The sequence below is a fragment of the Alligator sinensis genome, unplaced genomic scaffold, assembly GCF_000455745.1.
Source record: "Alligator sinensis unplaced genomic scaffold, ASM45574v1 scaffold365_1, whole genome shotgun sequence".
In the NCBI taxonomy this organism is placed as follows: domain Eukaryota; kingdom Metazoa; phylum Chordata; order Crocodylia; family Alligatoridae; genus Alligator; species Alligator sinensis.
Window position 1 is genome coordinate 924,612 of NW_005842356.1, and position 21,455 is coordinate 946,066.

Here is a 21,455-nt window from a genome sequence, read left to right on the forward strand (position 1 = left end):
CGCGGCAGTCTAGAGATGTCGTCGGACGGGGAGCCGCTCAGCCGCATGGACTCGGAGGACAGGTGGGTTCAACGGAGGGACCAGCCTGTCCGGCAGCCACAGTTTCCACCTCCGCCCCCCCTTCGCCCCCCCTTGATCGGCCACCGAGAGAAGGGGCCGGGCAGCTCTGCTGTTGCAAACCTCGGCTCGTGGCGTTTGTAAGGCTGCCGAGTCCCCCTGCACCCCTCTGGTGGGGTTCGTGTCTGCTCACCTAAGGGCGGGTGTATGCTGCGTAGCACCCCAGAAAGGGTCCGCAGGCACCCTGGGGTACTTCATGTTGTCCCATTGTGTTCTCCCCCATACACAGGGTTGAGAATTGCTGGGAGAGGTGTAAAAGTCATTTGTCCCTTCAGCTTCTAGGGGACGAAGAGCCTCCTGCATATGATTTTGTCGCTGGCTGGGTTTTGTGACCCTGAACAGGACAGTTACTGATTTATACAGGTGTAAAAATCTACTTGGTCCTAAGGGTTGTGCTGCTCCCCCCCCCCCCCCCCCCCCCAAAGGGGTGGACGGATTGGGTTGGGTTTGGGGCTTCTCAGCCTCTTGTAGGCTAGGATCACGTGTAGTGAAGTTCTTGAAATGCAGCCCCCTGGATTTATTTACTTATTTATGTTTTGGAAGCCCTTCAGTCTGGTACCTACAGGAGGCTTTTGTAAGCATAGCTTAATAGAAGGTGGATACTTGCATTGTAAAGTTTCATAGTTTTTCCGGGGTGCTGTTGTGTCTGGTGTTTTGTTTTGTTTATTTGTTTTAAGTTAACCTGTCTCTGAAGTTGTACTTCCCATTGCAATACAGCTAGTGTGTTGTAATAGTCTAAGGTGAAATGTTAAACATTAAACTGAGTTTATTTTGATGCATTCTGTCAGTTTCAGTATAAATGTCTAGGTCCTACAGAGAGGAAGTAGCAACCTGGCTGTAACACTTCTCTTAGAGAATTTTAATGTACTTGCTCTAACACATGCTGCCTTCCATTACATGGGAAAACCTTTCCACATCTTTTTTTCTCACTAAAAAGTATGTAGGCAGTTTTGTTCCTTCTTATTATATTCCCCCCTTAACTCTAGTGTGGGTTAAGAATACATGTAGCTGTTACCTTTAGAAAACCATTCCTCAACTTTATATCTGGCTATATTATGTATACAATTGGATCTATTCAGAAAAATAATTGAGTTCCATACGCTATAAAAGTTCTTATCCATTTATATGAAGTTTTCTAAATGAGCAATTCATTTAATGTGTAATGTAGAGCTTACTTTAACCATTGTCTGTGTAATCTAAACTGGTAAAATACACAACCTATATAGGGATTTTTTCATAGTTGGGTTCTAAGATTTATTTGAAAATATATTAAAGCTGTGTTTTTCACTACTCTGAATTTGTTAGGGTTTTCTGGGATGTTAAAATTGCAGATGTGTAGGAGGCTTCGATGCGCAACCCCAAGTGTTCATGAGCTGTGTAACAAGTGCCCCCAAACGGATTTTTAAATCAAGTGACTTGATCTAAAAATCATTACACTTTTATAGAGAGAGAGAAGAGATATTATTTTATTATTATTATTATTATTATTTCTTTCTTTGGGTTCAACTTTTATGTTGGTCAGATTATCAACCTTTTTTCTGCAACCCTAAGGCTTAGAAACATTTTTTTTAAGTGAAAGATGAGACTTTTTATGAAATCCTGTGTCGTGAAGAGAGAGTCTCTCTGCTAGATGTGCCATAAACTTGTGAAGATTGGCAGTTGCGAGTACACATTTTTTCTTCTCATCTAAATCAGATCATATATTCGGGTGGCTTAGTCCTTGAAATATTAGACTAGAAGAGGGGAGCTCGCTAACCTGTGGGGCTCAACCCAAAAAAGTAGTTGGGTTAGGATAGGAGAGCAACAGAAAAAAATGGCAGAGTTTCTCTTAAACAATTTACCTGTTATCTGGTGGGACTTGTGGGGAACCCCAACTTTCTCGCTATTTCTTTTTGTGTGTGTCTGTTTTCATGTTCTGAGATGGCCGTGCATCTAAATCTGTGCATGCAGTTTTTCTGCACCCACTCATAGCACCCTTGTTGCTTTTTTGCAGATTGTCACAGGAGTAGGGGCCCCAGAGACAAGGTGTGGCAGGGGCTGTTCTGTTCTGTGATGCCTGTGAAGTGCTCTACTGAAAGTACACTTTCCCCAACACAGCATAACTTCTGTTTTGGTTTTGGCTTCCTCTGGATTTTTGGGGTGGTAGTAGTAGTTTTCGTAATTAGAGTGCTCTTTTACCATTTATTCTTGGTAAAAGTTGCAAAATGTGTTTTTTGTATCCGTGCCTTACCACAGCATGTGCTCACTTCCAGATTATATTATTATTAAAGTGAAATCTACATGGGGTTTCACCTTTTCTTTTCAATAATTGCAACTCCAGCAGATATAGCATTTTGCTTATTGAATGGTGTTTCACAAAGAGAAGCATGTTATGCTATGCTCTGTGATCTTAAGCTTTGGTCAGGGATTGAGTTAGTACTAAAGGTTAAGGCTTTCACCCATGAATCCCTAAATGGGTTGAATTCTGGTTCTTTTGGAGATAACATCTTACATAGTATGATTTAGAGAGAGAGGTACTGAACTGGGGTGCTCAAATTAACAGCCCTTAAGTTAAGGAGAAGTGGCTAAATGGAAGGGCATTCTTGATGAGGCATAGTCTGTCATGCTTTCTGTAAGTAGGTTTGGTAATGCTCAGATCATGCTCTGAGTGGCGTTCCCTCCCCCGCCCCCTGCTTTCCTTTTGGAGAACTAATGAAAAGAAGGATGTGGTGGGACAGAGTAGGCTGGTGTTGGAGTTCTTAGTCGTGACATTCATTAGTATTGATCACAATTACAAAAAGTACCAAAATAGTGAATTTATTTGCTATAGATTGAGAATGAAAAATCTAAAATTTTGAATATTTGGCGCTCTTGTATTTAACTGAATCTTTCTTGCAGAAGCAGTATGTGCCTAAATTATTAAATAGGTGACTCATCTGTTTCTACCAACACTGACATTTTTATGGATCTTGACAAAATCACAGATTAGAAAAGAACAGCAGATCCTGGGTGTATTAAGTGTTGTGAAAATTACTCTGTAGAATGCAGGCACTTTGAAACAGGCTAACTATGGCTCAAAATGTGTTTTGTTATTTTTTAAAAATTTTTTAACATTTATTTCTAGGAATAGAGAGTTCCCTGAATGTACTTCTGAGGTCCTACTGCATTTCTTCCTTCTCCTCCCCCCCCCCCCCCCAAAAAAAAAAAAAAAAGAAGGCATTAATAACTTATTACCTAAAAGAACTGGTCTCACTTCAAGAGTATTTTTTGATGGTTGACTCTCTGTTTTTCATTGCCACTAATTTTGAGAAGGTACATACTTGCTGATCTCAATTGTCAAATAGCTAAACTGATACCCTTCTCAAAGAATGTATAGACAGCTAGAAAGTAATTGCTTAGGACATGTCTTCACTTTTCATTCCTGGGAAGTTGTTTCAGTACTCCCTTCTACTCAAAGACCCCTGACCTGAGCTTGATGCTGTCAGTTTAGGCTAGCTGTTGCATTTAGGGCTGTAAGACAGAGCTCAGGTAGCTCTTTCAATTGGGGCTGCTAATGCTTCAATTTTGTAACAAAGACAAAGGCTTAACCATGCAAGTGTTGACAGTCTTTTGGTGCTTCCATACAATTTCTGTAGAATTTCTGGAAGGACAAAGAAGTTCTCCCACAATTAACTGGAAAAAAATACAGCAGTTTATTTTGTTGTAGGGCTAAGAATCACTGAATGTTCCTCCAGAAATACAGCACTGTAACAGGTGAGTACAGGGCTTTACTAGATTCAGTAACTTGGCTTTGGCTATAACTTGGTAGTGCAGCTAGTTCACACCCATGCTGGCTAACCCAGTGTATAGGCGTGTGTAACCATTATGTCGATATCAAAGGCTACTGATATAAGCCATTAGCATGTAATTGTTAATGCTTGCTTCTGTAATGAGACAGGTGTAGCAAGCATGTTACAAGTCTGTAACTGAGGGTTGCAGTGAATTGGCTAACTTGCCTGTTCTGTAGCAATATGTATTGTAGCAGCTGATGCATGCTTCCAAGTGGCAGCTCTCCTCCCCTCTTCAAAGCCCTTAAGAGAGATGTTTGTCCATAGCCCCAGGTATCTGGACCAATTGCTTAAGGCATGGGTAGCCAACCTGTGGCATGGGCAGCCTCTGTACACGGCATGCATCAGGTTGGAGAGGGGACAGACAGCAACTGGTGGCAGTTAGAGCAGGAAAGCAAAGCAGCAAATGTAGTGGGTGCAGGAAAGCAGGGCAGCAAATCAGACAGGGAGCAGAAAGTGGGGCAGAAGATCAGGCAGGGGAAGGGGATTGGCGTGGCACTTAGGGAGGGTGTGCGGCTAACAGCATGTCTATCAAAAAGCTTGGCCCTCACCGACCTACGGTAATTCCGCTGTAGAGAGGTATCCTTACAAATAGTAAAAACCATTCTTGAAGGCCAGTTGTAAACACTGCATTTCAGGAATAACGTAAAATGTCAAAAGTTTGCTAGTTTCCTTGTAAATATTAGATTACATTTGTCAGAAGTAAATTTTTACTTTGAGAATGTTTTTGGATTGAATAATCTGTGGAGGGACTAGGTAAAAAAAAAAAAAATGCATATTGAATCTGCAATTTGAATGAGCGCAAAATGTTTCAATTGAAAAATAGTTAAAAAATTTAGCATTCTTAACTTCATTACACTTAATATGGTTTTAGGGGAAGAAATTGTATTCTATTTGTATGATATTTTAAAGCAATTCTTTACTTTTATCTAATGGTTTTCAGTATGATCCTTAAGCTCTTTTCCCACATGAAGCCTCACTGCATCCTTTTGGAGTTAGTAAGAATTCTTTTTACAGGTGGAGGACCTGGGAGATGCTGGATCTACCTGGTCCCATAGTGGTAGAGCTGGAAATAAAAATTAGGAATCCTACTTTAATTTTTTTTTAAACTGATTTTAAAGAGCCACCCTAATCTCTGATGTCTGTTGATTTTTACTTTTTTCAGTTTATCATTGGATCTCTAAAGGTTTAGTGACACTGATTACCCCTTTTTCCTGCTTTTTAAACTATCAGTTGTAAAACTGAATCATCTTGTAAATTCACTTTGTGGAGATATGTGAATTACAGTAATGTTTACAAAGCAGAAATGCAATCTGAAATACAAAAAAGAAGGCAGAAGATACTAATACTCTGTATTTTTGTGATGCATTAATGTGACCTGATTGCAGAATGTGTGAGAACTCTTTGGTATCTTTGTGGAAATTACACATCCTACTCAGGAAGTAAAGATCATCTGTTTTGCACCCACAGCAGGGTGGTTAAGATAATGGGCCTATATATATATATATATATATATATATATATAAATAAATAAAACCAGAAAATAATAATAGGCATTTGGCTAAACAGGCTTTTGTTTATAATTCAGGAATGTTGATGGAAATTACATTGGCGTTGATTCTTTGGAAGCTATTTGTGAAAGCATCTTTCATTTTCCTTTCAGATTAGGAACTAAGACATTGTACCTTTTTTTTTAAAGGGAAATCTGTTTTTGTTTGTTTGTTTGTTTGTTTTCAGAATGTCTTTCAGCCTACTTGGCACTGGAAAAATGTTTGTTTAAAAAACAAATAACTCTAATGTTAGTAAGGCCAGTTGCATCTCTTTAATATGTGTTGTTTGTTATAATTATTCATGGGTCATCTTTGTGGATTCATTGAAAGAAATTGACTGCATATACTGTGTGCCATTATCTGAAGCTGTTATATTAATATCTAAATTTTATCTAGAATCTGGTATTAATACTTTAGTCACCTACTAAAGAGAGAAGTGAGATGCAGTTCATATAAAAACAATGCTGATCCATGTCATTATACTTGACATTGAATGAATGAGTTTGTGAGGCTTTATACTTGCCTTCATAAGTAATGTGATAGCTCTGGACCCATGATATCTGTCTGGTCAGTTCTATGATTTTGGGGAACATTCTTGGTGTCTGATGGAACTGTGATTTTTTTTTTTTTTTTTTTTTTTGGAGGAAACTTGACAATCCTAAAAGGAGAAATTACATAGTTATAATTCTGTGTATCTGCACATGTGTGGTTACTAATAAATCAGACTGCTGTATAAACCAGTTAACATATTTCATCATACCCATGCTCCCATTTAATCTCTGTTAATTTTCCCAGTAATTTAATGTGTTGTGGTGGTGGATAAGGTATTCCCTTCCCAACAGGATGGAAAGAAATAACTTATTCTGGGGTATGATCAGGCTCACAGAGCCATAGAGAGAGGGAGAAATGAGGGTTTATATGGAGCCCCTGGTATGGGTTAGGGGATTCTTTTAAAGGTTTGAAAGGGGGAGAAAAGAGGGGTACATAGATTCATAGATGCTAGGGTCGGAAGGGACCTCAAAGGATCATCAAGTCTGACCCTCTGTCAGTGGCAGGAAAAAATGCTGAGATCATGTGATCCCAGCCGCGTGCTTACCCAGTCTCCTCTTGAAGACCCCCAAGGCAGAGGAGAGCACCACCTCCCTTGAAAGCCTGTTCCAGATTCTGGCAACCCTCACCGTAAAGAAGTTGTTTCTGATGTCCAACCTACAGTATGAAGGGAGGCAGCGTGGGGGACTGGGGTACACTGCACCTTGTATGGGAGAAAGAGAAATGAAGGGGGCCCAACACCTGGAAGAAGGGGAAAGTAGGGCATGGTTGAGGGGAGGGGCAGGGGGAAAATGCATCATTAGAATGGCCTTGGTGTGATGTCTCGTAGCCTAGAGGGTAAATTCAGCCCCTGGTATGAAGCATGAGGTAGAGAGACTTGCTGGGAATTATTGAAATAGAGGATAGAAGGGAGGGAGCATATAGGAATGCAAGTAACCCTGGTGTGTGGGCAGTGATCTGGAATGACAAAGTGTATAGACCCTCCCATAGTAGAGATGGTGGTATTTATTTACAGATGTCAATAACCTACTTACAGACTACATTTATTAGTTGTCTAGAGGTGTCCTGGGTTTCTAAATATTTTGAATTTAGCTATCAGACTGCTTTCTTTCCTGACATTTTCATTGTGTTAAATTCACAACATCAAGTACTTCTGGTGTTTACTTGGCATATCAGCCATATGTTTAAAAACTGGCTTAGAATTGTTATGTTTTTCCACGTGACCTTTATCACTAGTATGTAGTACACACAAAGGTGAAGCGTTCTAAATGTGCAGTAGCAGTTACAACATTACAAAAGTAGAGAATGTCCCATGAAAAATTGTTATAAAGTTTACTTCATATCAAGGCTTTGCTGGTCAGTTCTTGGGTGGGGGTTTTTTGGTTGTTTTGTTCTGATAGGATGTGGAAAGCTGTTGCTTGGGATTTTGCTTTTTCCAAATTTTTAACTTCCCTTTTTTTTAGAACTCTGTATTAGAGTTCAAGATTACAACTATCTTTCTAAACTTCTAAGTGTTTAGTATGAGTGGACATCATTTTCAACCATGGATTATAGAAGAAACAGGAAAAGGTACTTTTATATGTTTGAAAGGCAATGTAATCCAGTGCCGAATGACTTACTTTGAGATGGCCACATTTTGTGCTTAAATGTGTCATGCTGTTTGATGTTGTCAGATATGTTGCTCTCTGAAGCTAGGTACAGATGTTCAAAAAAGCCTGAGGTGGAGTTGATCCAAATTACATGGTTTTCTATAAGCAGTGCAGTTTAGATCAGTAGCTAACAGAGCACACATTTGCCCTTTGGGTGGGGAGTATGGGTTATGCAGGCTGCCAGTCTTAGACCAGGTTCCACTATTTTTAAGCTAGTCTCTGTGTGCCAAACTTCTGTTATGGGTATAGACTGGTTTCCACTCACTTTTATTGGTATAAATGTAATTTTTGTACTGGGCCTGAGTAGCATGAGGGGTGCTAACATGAACAAAGACAGGTAAGAAAGGTGGTTTGGGGTTAGGCAGTACCCAAGTAGAGATGGTTAATGTGAATTTTCTATGTAATATGGATACTCTGAGATATTTAAGCATATAGCATGATGAAATCTCCACTACTTAGTCTCAAGGCTGTTCATTGTGAAAGACAAGCTGACTGACTGCTGACCACAAATTCTTTAATCTGATCCTTTGGTGCATTTCTACGAACAGAACAGGTCTTCAGCAGGTATAACATGTTATAGAAGCATTGAAGTGGGTTTTCTGTCAACTGTAGGACCGGCAGTGTGTGCCTGCACTAGAGGAACATCTCTGAACTAGAGGACATAATGTGTTTTGTTTGGAGAGAAAGAGGGAGCATACCAAGAGGAAAGGGAGTGGTGCCAGAGCTCACTGCATTCTAATTCCTGCTTTTGGCACTTTTAAAAGCAGATAAGTTTGGGAGAAATAGTAATTTCAGGTCAAGAAATCCTCTACAGAAAGTACATGCTATAAAAATTGAGGTGGAGTAATAAAAATTGGAAGTTCTAATATTTTAATTAATTTAAGGTTTAAAAATTACTTGGTTTCCCTGTTCTGGAAACTGATCAAATAAATCATAAACTTACAAAAATAAATTTGACATTTTAATGGATAAATGCTGATTTTTTTTTTGATTTTTTTTTTTTTTTATAATGAATAAAATGATATACTGTGTGATAATCACTATTTAAGAAGTTGGTGAATGGTATCAAAGAATTTGTATGTTCAGAAAATGTAATAGCTATCTCAGTGCATGGGCTGAAAAACTTTAAACTAAGATTTTAAAAAGGTTGCTAAATATCCCCCCCCCACCCCTTCTCCACCAATAAAACAAAATCCTGTCCTTATGTTAAATGTTATTAGATTTTCTTAGGCTGTCTTCCTTGTCAAGTTACAAGCTGAAAATTGTGTCAGAATTTACACGCTATACAGATTCTAGTCAAATTGGTGCCTGACCTAATTTGTGACATTTATATTACAAACATCTAATAATCTATCGACTACCGTGTGGTGTTGCACTTCTGTCAATTTCTTTTTAATGATTGGTACTTTAGAAATGATAATTGCACACCTACTTTAAGAGGAAACATGCCCTGTTGCAGAGACGCTGTAATTTTGTCTAGGTTTTCTCAGTTTGGTTTTTTTTTTAAATTGTAACTAAAGGTGACCATAACTGGAAGAACATCATCCTCTCCCTTCCCCCCCACCGTTGCCAAGGTAGATAGTGGGTGGGTGTGTGCTTTCAGTTTTGTGGGCTTTTTCATATAGCAATAGGAGTGGAAGACATTTTAAAAGGATAAGAAAATGGGCTGGTGAAACTAGAGCTGCACTCATGCAGGTGTTCCTGAAACTATTATTTGATGAGAATTCCTTAAGCAGAAGGCAAAAACATCAGTTGTTTACAGTCTAGGCAAAATCTTTAAATGTAAAGTGATGTGGTGTGTCCTTCTCACTTACTTATTCATACCCTGCCTTTTTCATTTTATCTTGTATATAAATGAATCTGACTTTAAATCTGTGACTCTGCCTTACCCGTGAACTTCTAGGAAGATAATCTGAAGATAATACGGTTTCCAGAGTGAATATCCCATTAATGGTTTATTTATGCAAAAACTATCAACAGACTGGTTTTCTTCATCCATGCAATGCTTAAAGCTGTGTGTGTGGATTGCATTTTTTGTATTGTAGCTTTCAAGATTTCTTCCTTCTGTTGATTTATTTGTAATTCAGAATCACCTAGATGTGCCAGTCAAAATCAGGACCCCATGGTGATACCTACGGTACAAATGTGTAAAAGTTGAAAGTTCAGTGAGCCTACAATCTCAGTAGATAAGATGTATAAGAGTATAAAAGGCAAATCAGAAGCACAGAGAGAAAAAGAGTACAGGCAGTCCTTGACTTGCAACGTTTTGAATTGCAATATTTCGCATTTACAAGTTAACACTGTTTCAACTTTCTGAGTCCGTTTTGACTTTATAACACTTGATCTGATGTGATGCCACGTCAGTGAACAAGTTCTCTGCATTGCCCATCTCCCTGGACAACGTCTGTCCAAATTTCCTTGGACACTTTCTTAAGGAAGCAGCCGAGACTCCTGAGAAGACTCCAGCAAAGAACTCTTCCAAAAGTCCAACCAAGAGCCCTTCAACAAGTCCAGCAAAGTTACCTCAAAGAAATCCTTCCAAATTAATATGATTGCTATTTACAGTATAAATACATTAATGTAGCTATATTACTCATCTATAATTGATCGAGTACAAAATTCTGGGTTATTTTTGGTGAAAATAGGGTATTGGGCCTTGGTTCAGGAACCAAGTCCCCATTTATAACGTTTACTATGGGAAAATTGGTTCCGAGTTGCAACGTTCCGACTTAAGACGTGGTTTTCAGGAACCAATTGTGTTGTAAATCGGAGGACTGCCTATCATTCAGAATTTCACTACATCATATCTGAATTTTGTTTTCTAATCTTGTTAGGTCCCTTGGTATAGTTTCTCTCCTTTGAAAAACTCGTTTGCCTCCAAGCTTCAGTATTGGCAAACTTTTTTATTAATGTGATATGTTCTTGGTTTTTACAAGAACTGAAATGGTAGCCCACTTGCAAGCAGCTTTACTATGAAATTTTAGCTTTCCCTAGAAAGTACTTTTAAAAAGAATTTTAAGCGTTGACAAATTCACTCGTCATAGTATATAGGGTGTTACTCATGGGCTGAATTGTTTCTGTCCATTTTAGCTATGTTAGTTTCTTATAAGGCGTTGTGATTACTTCATGGATTTTCATTAATAGTTTTGTGATCTTGGGGTTGGTTTGTTGTTGTTTTTTTAGAACTTGTAAAATTTGTGAATGTTCATTTCAGACCAACCCCAAGATTGCATATTTTCAACAAGCAAGAGTTCCATCCATCAAATTGCTTAAAATGGAAGTAGTACACTCAGGGAAAGGAGTAAGAGAAAGATGCAGTGAAAATCTTTATATTGATTGTTATTTTGTTTTCTTAAGTCCTTTCATCTACCCAGTAGCAACTTTACCCTTGTCTCAGATTTTTCCTTTCTCTTGTTGTTTTTGTCACCCTCCTTTTCTGCTCTGGATAATGGAAGTTGCATCTTCTGATATGAGTGGATTTTGTTTTGTGGACAGTTCAGCTCCTGCTGTTCATAGAGGAGTTTCTTTCGTAGGATGTAGTGATAATGGTCATGCTTTTGCTTCATGTGACTCTTGGGTCCCTGCTTGAATCTGGACATTTTGTTGTACTTGGCTACATGGCCATTTCCTTCTTCCTTAACAGGATTATTTGCATTGTGATCTACTGTTTCGGGTTGGTGGTGCATCACTGTACCCTAAATTTTCCTGTCAGTGCAGTTTGCGGAATTGGGCATAAGATTATGTTCTGCACCCACTGATGCCTTCTATTCTATTCAACACAAATTGTTTCCAGGAATCTCATAGGAACAACTTCTTAGAGTTACAGGCAATTAACAAGGTTCTCCTTCTACTCTTCAGATTCTGTCTGGGTTAATTGCCATTCACACAAAGAACAACCACCTCCCTGTTGTGCCATTCCATGGTAGAAGAAGGGAAGTATACATTAAAAATCCCAGATGAAGCAAAGAGAAATTTCCTTGTTCCTGGAGCAGGATTTTTTATTGTTATTCTAGGAATTTCACTGATGACCAAGGAAAAATCTAAACTAGAATTATACTGCTGCTACGAAATGCAGAATGTCAGGTTTGGAGAAGTAAAGAATATTGGTAGGTGAATAAATGTACTTTCCCCACTCTTCTGGCAGGTGCCTACCTCATGGGGAAATCATATGCACTAAATCACATTGTATGATAATTTACCTCATCTGTCCATTGACCTGGTTTTATTCTCCTTACCTTTGAATTGATTTAACTGATTTTTGAAGAACATTGGGAAAGATCCAGTAAAACTCCTATTTGGATAGGTGGCTGTAGTATCTATAAGCATTGTGTTTTATTGTGCATTAGTATGTTTGTGTTTTACTACTAACATAAGAGGCTAGCATTAAAATTACTTTGTAATAGGAATAATAATATTTGTAGTAACATTTATCTGATTTTTTTTTTTAATTTTTTTTTATTTCTGTCTTCCTCTGCTTCCATATACTTAATTTAGAACAAAGCTGTGATGCAAATCTTCCATCTTTGACACTTCTAAGGGTCAAGTAGGAATAGGAACAGCGTTGCTCCCTTTTCCATTCTAGGCAGGGTTCATCTACAATTCCTGTTCCTGAATGAGACAGCAAGTGGCGACTCAGATGGAATTATTTGGAGTGGTTGAATCAGTAGCTATGAAGACTGAGTCACACCACATAAGATTATAACTTTGATTCAGGTCCAATCTGTCCCAATAGAAATGCTTGCGATCAAAAGAAGGAACTGAGAATTAATCACTTTCAGATTTTGAAAGGATCTTTTTTTCATGGACAGGCTTGTATGGAGTCTTTGAAGTCCACAGGACTTGGTGCATATAAACTCTTTGAACTGGTGGCCTAGTGAAGATATGAAAAGGGTAGGCCTGCTGATAATGTATGTTGAGCTAGTTCACTGGCCTCTGCACATCTGGATGCGGCCTACAGGCTTTTCCTAATATTACATGACTTTTCAAGGGGAAACGATGGAAAAATTCTCTTTGTGGCACCACAAACTGCACACCTGGAACCTTAAAAGGTGCCCTGTGTTGTGGATTTTACTACTAGGAAATACTGGTTGCAAAAAAAACATGAAAAAGTGGTGTGGTGCATGTGAGAGGAGTACGCACCAGCAGACACGGTGGCTTGGTCTTCCTGGGAGATGCTCTGGCTGCTGACCAGAACAGATCTCCCCTCCTTTCATTGTCTCCCCACACTCTTTCAGCATGCCAGGAGGAGCAGTGAAAGAGCTGTTTCCCTGAATCGGGGCAATTTGCCCCACCAAAGCACATGTGGAGGGGCATGCACGTGGTAACAAGTAGTGGCACAAATTTGTGCCACTACTGTTTGTCTCACTGCAAGTACATGCCCCTGTATGTGGGAATGCAATTGTAGGGTTTAAAATTCATTGCTTCTTGCTTTTTTTTTTTTTTTTTTTTTAGTTGAATTAATAAACTGGTTTGGTAGTTACCAGGAAATTCAACTGGCACAAGTCTTTGTCTTTCTCTTTTTAATTGCCATACTGAGCTGCATAGTTGGGACTGTTCTTCAGTTCTTTTTGTTTTTCTGGTGATGATTTTAGACCAGTGGTCAGCAACCAATAGCTCATGGTCTGTATCCAACTTGGAGAGCCATCCAGCTAGGGGAGGGAAGGGGAGGGGAAACTTTCATGGCTCATGCCTCCCTGCAGCTGGGCAGGAGGGAGGTGGCAATGGCTGGGTCCTACAGCATTCTACCTTGGATCTGAACTGCACCATGCCAGCCTGGTACTGAAAAAAAAGCTGTTTTAGACAGTTGCTCATCTCCTTCAGAGTTCTCTCTCTCAGATTTTTGTCTGTAACCTGTTCTTAAAGGGTGTACGAGGCTACCAGGGAAGTAGTGAAACAAATGCGAAAGACATGCTGTTCCAAGTCTGTCTGTCCTTAAGTGATTGTGAGGATGCTATCTGCTGGGAGGAAATAAATGATAGCAATGTAGCTGAAGCTCAGTCCAGACTAGACAAGGTGTGCAAACCTATGCAAGTTTTTAGAGTGTGGCACAGTCTTTTTGGTCATTGTTCTGTACTGTACCCACCCAGTAAGATTCACTGTCCCCAATTTCCTGCATATTGATGAAGAGTAGTAGTGCTAACTTGCCTCTAACCATGAAGTTGGTTGCTCTCATCAGTCCTGTCCAGTCACCTTCAGACTGGATTACCTCTGTGTACTCTGATGAAGCTGCTCTTGAAGATTCCTCAGAAGTGCATCTAACATAGAATGAAGCAGTTTGCTTAGCTAGCACTGTTTGCTGCAGTTCATCGTGTATCTCCAATCTGTACTACTTCAAATTTGCTGTTATTCAAGGTGGCATTTTCTTTTATAGGTCTGCCGAACTTCTTTCTTTGTGCTAGTCTAAATCAGCGGGGGCTGTTCTGCTCCAGTCTAAATCAGCAGGGGCTGTTCTGCTTACTAGTGCTATATGGGAGCATCTGGGGATTGAAGGCTGGGCATTCTCAGTGGAGGATCTGTGGCTCTGAAATGTGCTCCTGTTGATCCGAATAAAATAGTTTGTGACCTTCAAGGGCACTGTGTAAGGCCCATCTGTTAGGGCTGAGTTTTGCCTGAGGGAAGGTTGCTCCAGTTAAGCTCTAGGGGAAGTATATTTAGCAGACATAGAAACCATAATGGTAAATTGGATAGATTTTTGTATGCATGTTTTTTGTAGAGTCTGGCTCCATTGCATTACTTAAGTTGACTGTGGGTAGGTAATAATGATGTGTTTATGGAAAGTTAAAATGGAATTATACTGATCTCTAATGGTTTTTTAATATTCATTCAAAGCTCTTTCTTCTGTCTGCAGTTGTTATTAAAGACTGGCAAAAATGAATTTTGAGGTAACGGTGCCATTCATTAAATTGGCCAGAAGGGATTACTGCAATCATGATGAAATCAGTCCCCTTGGAGGGTTGAACTCAGGAATAGTGTGCTTACATCATTATTATTATTTTTTTAATGAAATAAAACACAAGTTATTATATTTTCATTCGTGTCTAATTTTATTTTATAATCCATTTTTCAAACTTGCACAGCAGTTATTGCCAGTGTGTGCACGTGGTAGCTTTAAGATTGAAAAGAAAGCATTTTAAGTTATCCAGTTAAGGAAGGTTGAACAAGCTTTTTGAGAGCGTTTTTTACATCATCATAACTCCAAATGGCTTAATGATTTTTGTGCAAATTCTCATAAACAGAAGATTTAAAAAACTGTCACATGAGAACTTGAAAAACTTCTGTTCAGAAGGAAACCTTGGATTTTTATAAGTATAAGCTAGTGATTTAGAAGGGGTTTTCAGCCTTTTCATTGTTGGATTTTTTTTTTTTCAAAGACAGGAGTTAAATTCAGCCTGTGTGCTGGATCAAACCTGCTCGATGGATTTGTGAGACTTCCACAGCATATTTAGAGTCTACTGATGTTAAGCTTTTGTATGGACAAAATATGTTCCTTGTCCTCACGGTTATGAAGATGCAACGTTTGAGCACTGAACTGAATGTAAATATTGTAAGCCTGAAAAAGGTACAACTGGGTGTCCATTATTATTTATTTTTTTTTTTTTTTGCTTAATGAAGATGCTTGAAGTGTCAGCACTGCTTGTTTCATTGCTGATTATTTTAGCAGATGGGGTGAGGGAGGGAAGGCCAATTGAGCTTGTTTCACCTTTCACAGACTATTCTAACTTCTCAATCCCATCATGCTGGGTTGGGTGGGTATATGGATGTTGTGTAAGTGTGTTGCGAGGTTGTAGGGACTGGGTAACGAGTAGCGCTGTTTGAACATTTCAAAACTTGGTCAGTAGCGGTCCAGGCATTTCTAAAGCTATGACTTAATTCCAGTTGTGATACTGGTAACCAGTTTTGATGAATATTTAGAAATGGTGCAGAGCTGGGAACAGTGCTGGGTCTGTGTGTGTATGTGTGTGAAGACATATATATACACCTAATTGCTACCAGTGATTAGTCTCTGTCCTTTGAATGATGGTTCTTAAAAATAGCTATTGTGTATGCTGGCACTCTCCAGCTGTGGCTGTTTCTGGTGCACTATTGTTCAGAGTGACCCTTGAGTTCAACTTCCTGAGACCAAAAGTAATATCTAATGTTCTTTATCACACTATGGTCTATAGATCCGTTACAATAGAATGGCAGACTGTTTATAGGTTGGCATTGAAACTAGACCTGCCAGCCATTGGCTGCAGAGGAATGTCCACTCCCCCAAGGTATTTTCCACTCCCCACACCGTTCCAGGGTAGGACCCTTGTGTCTGTGGAGTAGCAATCAAGTCTCCAGCAGCTCTCCCTGCTGCAAAGATTCTTTTGATTAGGTTGATTAATAGTGTAGCTTAATTTGTCTGCCTAACTACTGTTTATGTCTCAGGACACCGTTAGGTTTTGGGGAAATTGTTTCCCTTCTGTTTTACTTCCTGTACTTGATGCTTGAAAGCAGCTTTTTCAGGGAGAAGACTAGGCTAAAAAAGTGAAAGGTGAAAGGAAGATCTCTCTTGCTTAATTATTCATACTTCCCACTATAAAATACCTTGTTGAAAGAGCATGACCTCTCCTGGCAGCATGCTTTCTCCTCTGCTGGTAATGGAGCTAAACTGGACTGGAAAGCCCAGTTTTGGTGGAAAGGAAGTACAGGCGCCATCTTGGCAACCCAGCCTTGATAGTGTTGTCCAAACCCTATTTCCCATGGGCAGGAAGACGGGGAGCATTTGGAAAAAACTGGCAAAATGCACAAAAGCACCTGAGCACACTGCAAACTGTGTGGGTTTCCTCAGGAATATTTCAGAGTTGCTGCCACATCTTTTCCAAAATCTAGCATGTCAAGAGGTGGGTGAACTAGCAGTCTGTTTAGGAAGGATAGGATTGTGCTCAAGTCTCCATAGCAGAGTGCTTCTCAACTCTTTTAGACTTAAGGCACCCTTCAGAAAATGCCAATTCTTAGCTTTTACTGGTTTCTTGACTATGGGAAAGTGACAGAACAGTCCTTTTGGTGCAAAGAACTCAAAAAGACCACAGCAGGTCAAAATGTTTTAGACACTAGGAATATCTACATACTGTGTGGGCCGGGAGCGACCTGAGCCCTTTTCCGCGCTGCACGCGGGCTGTGGCCAGCAGCCCGGGCACACCGGGTTGGAGAGGGAAGGCCGTCGAGCTGGAATTGGGCACAAACGCGTATCGGTAGTTTAAAAGATTGTTTACTTATACCGAGATGGCAGTGGTGTAGGCTGGAAAGCTTGCTTGGGTTGCGGTTACAGATAGAAAAGAAAACAAAACTCGAACCTGCAGGGCACGAGGGTACGTCACAAAGGGTTCCGGTGACGGGAAGATGAAAAATACGAGGGTACGTCGCAAAGGGTTTCGGCGACAGGAAAATAAACCTGCAGGACTCGAACCCGGGTAGAAGAGCTCTGAGGCCGGTCGTAAGGGCTCACACGAAGTTTGCTAGGCTCCGTGGGTTCTTCTGTTCACTCACTCACACGAAATTTGCTAGGCTCCGTGGGTCCGGTTCTCTTGCGTGCGGGAAGGGATAAGTCTGGATTGCGCTCGGCGACGGGGAGAGGCTAGAGGTTGATCAGACCTTCGTTGCCTGCTTTAAATGCACTGGGTCCGTAAGGATCTGCAGCGCTTAGAGATCTTCACACAGCGTGAAGTCTCCTCCTCCCTTGTTCGTGGAGTCCTCCAACTTGGGCGGAAACCACTCAAGCCTTTTATACGGCTAGCAAGCCAATCACTAGCTGCCACGTGTGAATAATTTAGAACTGGCCAATACTGGGACTCGAATTAGCATACAAATGGCGGGAACTCTTTGCAAGGAGCATTTCTGTGCTGCAACAAAGAAATGCACCCTGCAAAGAAAGCTTCAAATTGGCGGGAAATTCTCCCTTGCACCGGGGTTCTCTTTTGCAGCAGAAAACTCCACCGTGCAAGGAAGCTGCAATTTAGCGGGGACAATTTAGCAGTGCCGAAGCACACAAAACAAAAATCACACCCTTTGGGTTGTGACACATACGATTCACAATATTATATTGTGAATCATATGTAGGTGCTTAGATATTGAACAATGTCGTAAAATGATCTCACGTCGTCCATGGCTATTGTGTTACCCTGGTTGAGAGTCCCCGCTGTACCCAGCAGCCATGCTTCTAGAATTGGCGGCTACTTGCCCTTTGATTCACCTTGGGATGTGGTTCAAGGATGCACACACCAGGTATTCTGTTACTGTTGGAACTAGTGGAACTAATCTAGCTTTTGAGCCCAGCACCACTTCTGCCATTTTTATAGGACCTCACAGGGGCTTCTGTTAACTTTTCAGACTATGGAAACTTAAAAAAAAAAATGCATATCCACATTTAGTGGACAGGGATATAGCCAGCCATGGAGGTCCCTAGCTCCTGGAGGTTCATTCTTGAGATACTTTTTGCTCCTGCTGGGTAAGAGGGGAGAATAAGCCCAGCCTTTTTAAGGGCAATACATGCTCTGATTACTTGAAGTCTTCTTTCCTGAGCCTTTAAAATAAAACCTACAAATGTCTTTTGTAGTATAACTAGAGATAATCACAATTAAACTCTCAGTAAAACTGGGTGGTGGTGGGGTGGGGGGATGAAGTGACATGAACCTATATATATTTTTAGGGAACAGAAGTATTCAGAAAATAATGGACTCCTTTTGGGTAGATTCTGCTGAGCATCAGTTGTGCTAATTATTATGCCAGTTAACCATTCCCAGAAGAGAAATTTTTGGAGCTACATGGGAAATATTCATCTTCAGATTTTAATATCTCACGTAAAGATGTACTCGATAGGAAAATGGAAAAAAGTGTTGAGCTGGCATCAGTTCAACTGGGAGTGAGAGTTTATATATTCTTCATCTCAAGGGTATATATTGAATGGATTGCAGAAATGTAGGCAGATGAAGCACTTCATCCAAAATCCCCAGGGAATCCCAAAACTTATTTTAAGTGCCACTTTACTACTTACGCTTTAAGCAGTATCACCTAGGATTCTGTCAAATGCATAAGAATAGCCACTGGCTCATTATCCTGCTGTAAGAATCGTCCAGCTTCTGTGATGGATTGGGGTCTTCACAGATAAAATCGAGTTTATGCAATGCCTATTCAGTTGCATAGTGGTTTGGCCTTGCATTATTACAAACTTGGATCAGATTGGGGGCTTACATGATCCAGACATAACCTACCTTTCATGGTAGTTACATTTTCATTTCAGTTTCTCTGGTATTAAACTTCATTGTAAACACTCAGTGAAAACCCAGATTCCCCAATGGGTCCTTATCACACATTTCTTCCAGCTATGAGAACCAACCCAATTTTCTGAGTGGTGCTACTCTTCATTTGTTAAATAGGCCACACTGTCCAAAAAAAAAAAAAAAGAGGAGGCATACCACCTTCTCACAAACCTAAGGTTATTAATTTTAGCCTTCACACATTTTTCCCCAAAAGAGAGAAAATTCTGAAAGCAGCCCAACATCTACAAAGTTCAAACCATTTGCAAGGTCTGGAAAAAATACACAGTAGTTTTTGGGTTGGTATTTCAAGGATGTTGGGGGTACTGCTGCATTCAAGATTTTTATGTCTTTCACGCTGTAAAAGGTTAAATACTAATCTCTCTCACCATTGTTTAGGGAAATTGAAAAGCCATATGCTTGAAAGATACACATTTAGAAACCCCACTAGATATAAATCATCATCAGTTCCTGAAACTTAGGAACACTTGTGTCGAGAACCACTCCCAATTTGGTTCGACAGAAGGAGCAGGCGTTAAGATATACAAGCCACCTGAGGGAAGTAACCGTGTCTGGCCCATCCTCTCTAACCCGCAGTTTCCTCATCTCTTTCTCTCTCCGTTTTCTCTCATGTCTGCCTCTGATCTACTATGGCCTGGATGTGACATCTCTTCACAGCTACCCCTTTCATTTATGAGGTTTTGTGAGTGGTTTGCAAATTACTCTGTGTGGATTTGGCAGAGCAAATTTATGGTCTGGGCTAACCTGCTTATACTTTGTTAAAAGCTCTCCATTGCACTTTCTTAAAATTATGGTATTTTTTGACAGTTGCTAACGGCAGGAGAGTTGCAGCATGTCTACTCTTGGAAGATATTTTGGGTTTTGCTTTTTTGCCTTGTGCAGCAAGCATCCCAGATAGTACAAGTAACAGGTATATGCTGCCTAATTAAACAGTGAGGCTGTTTCCCTTGGGAATTACTGCATCCATACTGTACTGTTTTGAAATGTGTGCTTCACATTGTGGGCAGACATGATGTACATTTTGAGATGCCTACTGGATGGTACTGGAAGTCTGACTCCTGGAATAGACTAAATAAATCTTGTTATTCCTTTCCTTTCATCCCATCAGTTCCTCTTTTTTATTAGCCAGTCAGACTGTTGAGTACTGTGACTCTTACAGTGATTGGTATAACTATGCTACTACACATAAATTTCAAATTGAACAATGACTTGAGAACCAGGGCAGTACAGGCTTCTGAACAGGAGGAAGTTGAAACAGAATAGTTACTTCTGTATGAATTTTTTCTGGAGCAGCTTTACTTGATGGACGCAGCTTTTGTGCTTTATCAACTACCGTTAATAAAATGTTGTCCCAGACATAGAACTACCTAAAAATCTGTCACAATTACTACTATCTCAAAAAGCCACTTTATTCTAAAAATCTGTGCAGGGGTTATGCCAGAGCTGTATATGTGGAGTATATACAGGAAAGGTCATTTCATATTAGATTGGAGAAATACATGGCTTCTATGTCTGGAAACTTGTCACTCTTGTTATCTGTCAGCATTAGTTGATTAACTGTCCTGTTTTCATGGACGTGTTTGTAGCTATTGAGGAGTGGCTGTTCCTCAAATTCTTTGGGCTTGAAAATGTGTGTATATGTGAGAGTCTGGTCTGAGAGTCCCTACTCAACCCTTATTTCATAGGCCTTTGCAAGAATAGGATTGTGTGCATTTCTTATAACACTTGCAGTCCCATCTAGAAAAAGTTTTAATCAAACCTGGTGCTTTGGGGTTGTACTGATTGCTTGTAGATTCTTTGGGATCAATATGGAGAAATCCATAATAACCTTGTTTTTTTAAGCTGTGGCCAGATTTGTTCAATGGGTAATAGTTTCAGCAGGAAAGGCCACTCTGCCTATTGATAGATGACAGTTTCTCCACTTGCTCTGGGGGCCTCAGCTGACCCTCCTTCTCTGGCTTGTAAGCTCTTTGGCTGGACATTTAAACTAAGGAAAAAGGATAGCTATGTCCTGAGCAGTTGCACAGTGGCAATGAACTGTATATTTTGAAGACTTAAAGTTAAATGCAGGTTAGAATATTGGCTCTGGCAGCTGATGGGTAATGTGTAATAGCTGCTTACTGTGTTTCACATAACTTATTCAAGAGAATTATACTTAGATAAACCATCCATCTACTTTCCTCTTTTTGTTCTTCTCTACTTGGATGCACTTGAAGTCAGTAAGCATCATCCTTTTGTTATCTTACACTTGGTGCATAGGTTGACCAGGCATCCTCTTCTTGCCTGTGTTTGTGGTTGCCAAAATGTGTCAGGTGTCAAGAGAAGGAATCAAAAAGCACAATTAGTTACTGTCTAAATCCCAGTCTCTGTGTCAAAAAAAAATATATATTTTCTTTCTTTTTTATTTTTTTTGTTCCATTTTAGAATTTCCTTTCTTCTAGGCTTTCTTTAAACTGGGTGACTTCGGAAATATTGTAGTAAGAT

General features: G+C 39.9%; 1 protein-coding gene across 1 annotated transcript in view; it reads left to right on the forward strand.

Annotated features, from left to right (window-relative positions):
* Positions 1–3: 3 nt before the first annotated feature.
* Positions 4–21,455, forward strand: part of AEBP2 (AE binding protein 2) — a gene marked incomplete at its 5' end in the record, with an annotated part of 84,055 nt that continues 62,603 nt past the window's right edge. Inside the window, one exon of the mRNA XM_025210565.1 lies at positions 4–62. Coding sequence (XP_025066350.1) covers positions 4–62 — 59 coding nt within the window. The remainder of the gene's footprint in view (positions 63–21,455) is intronic.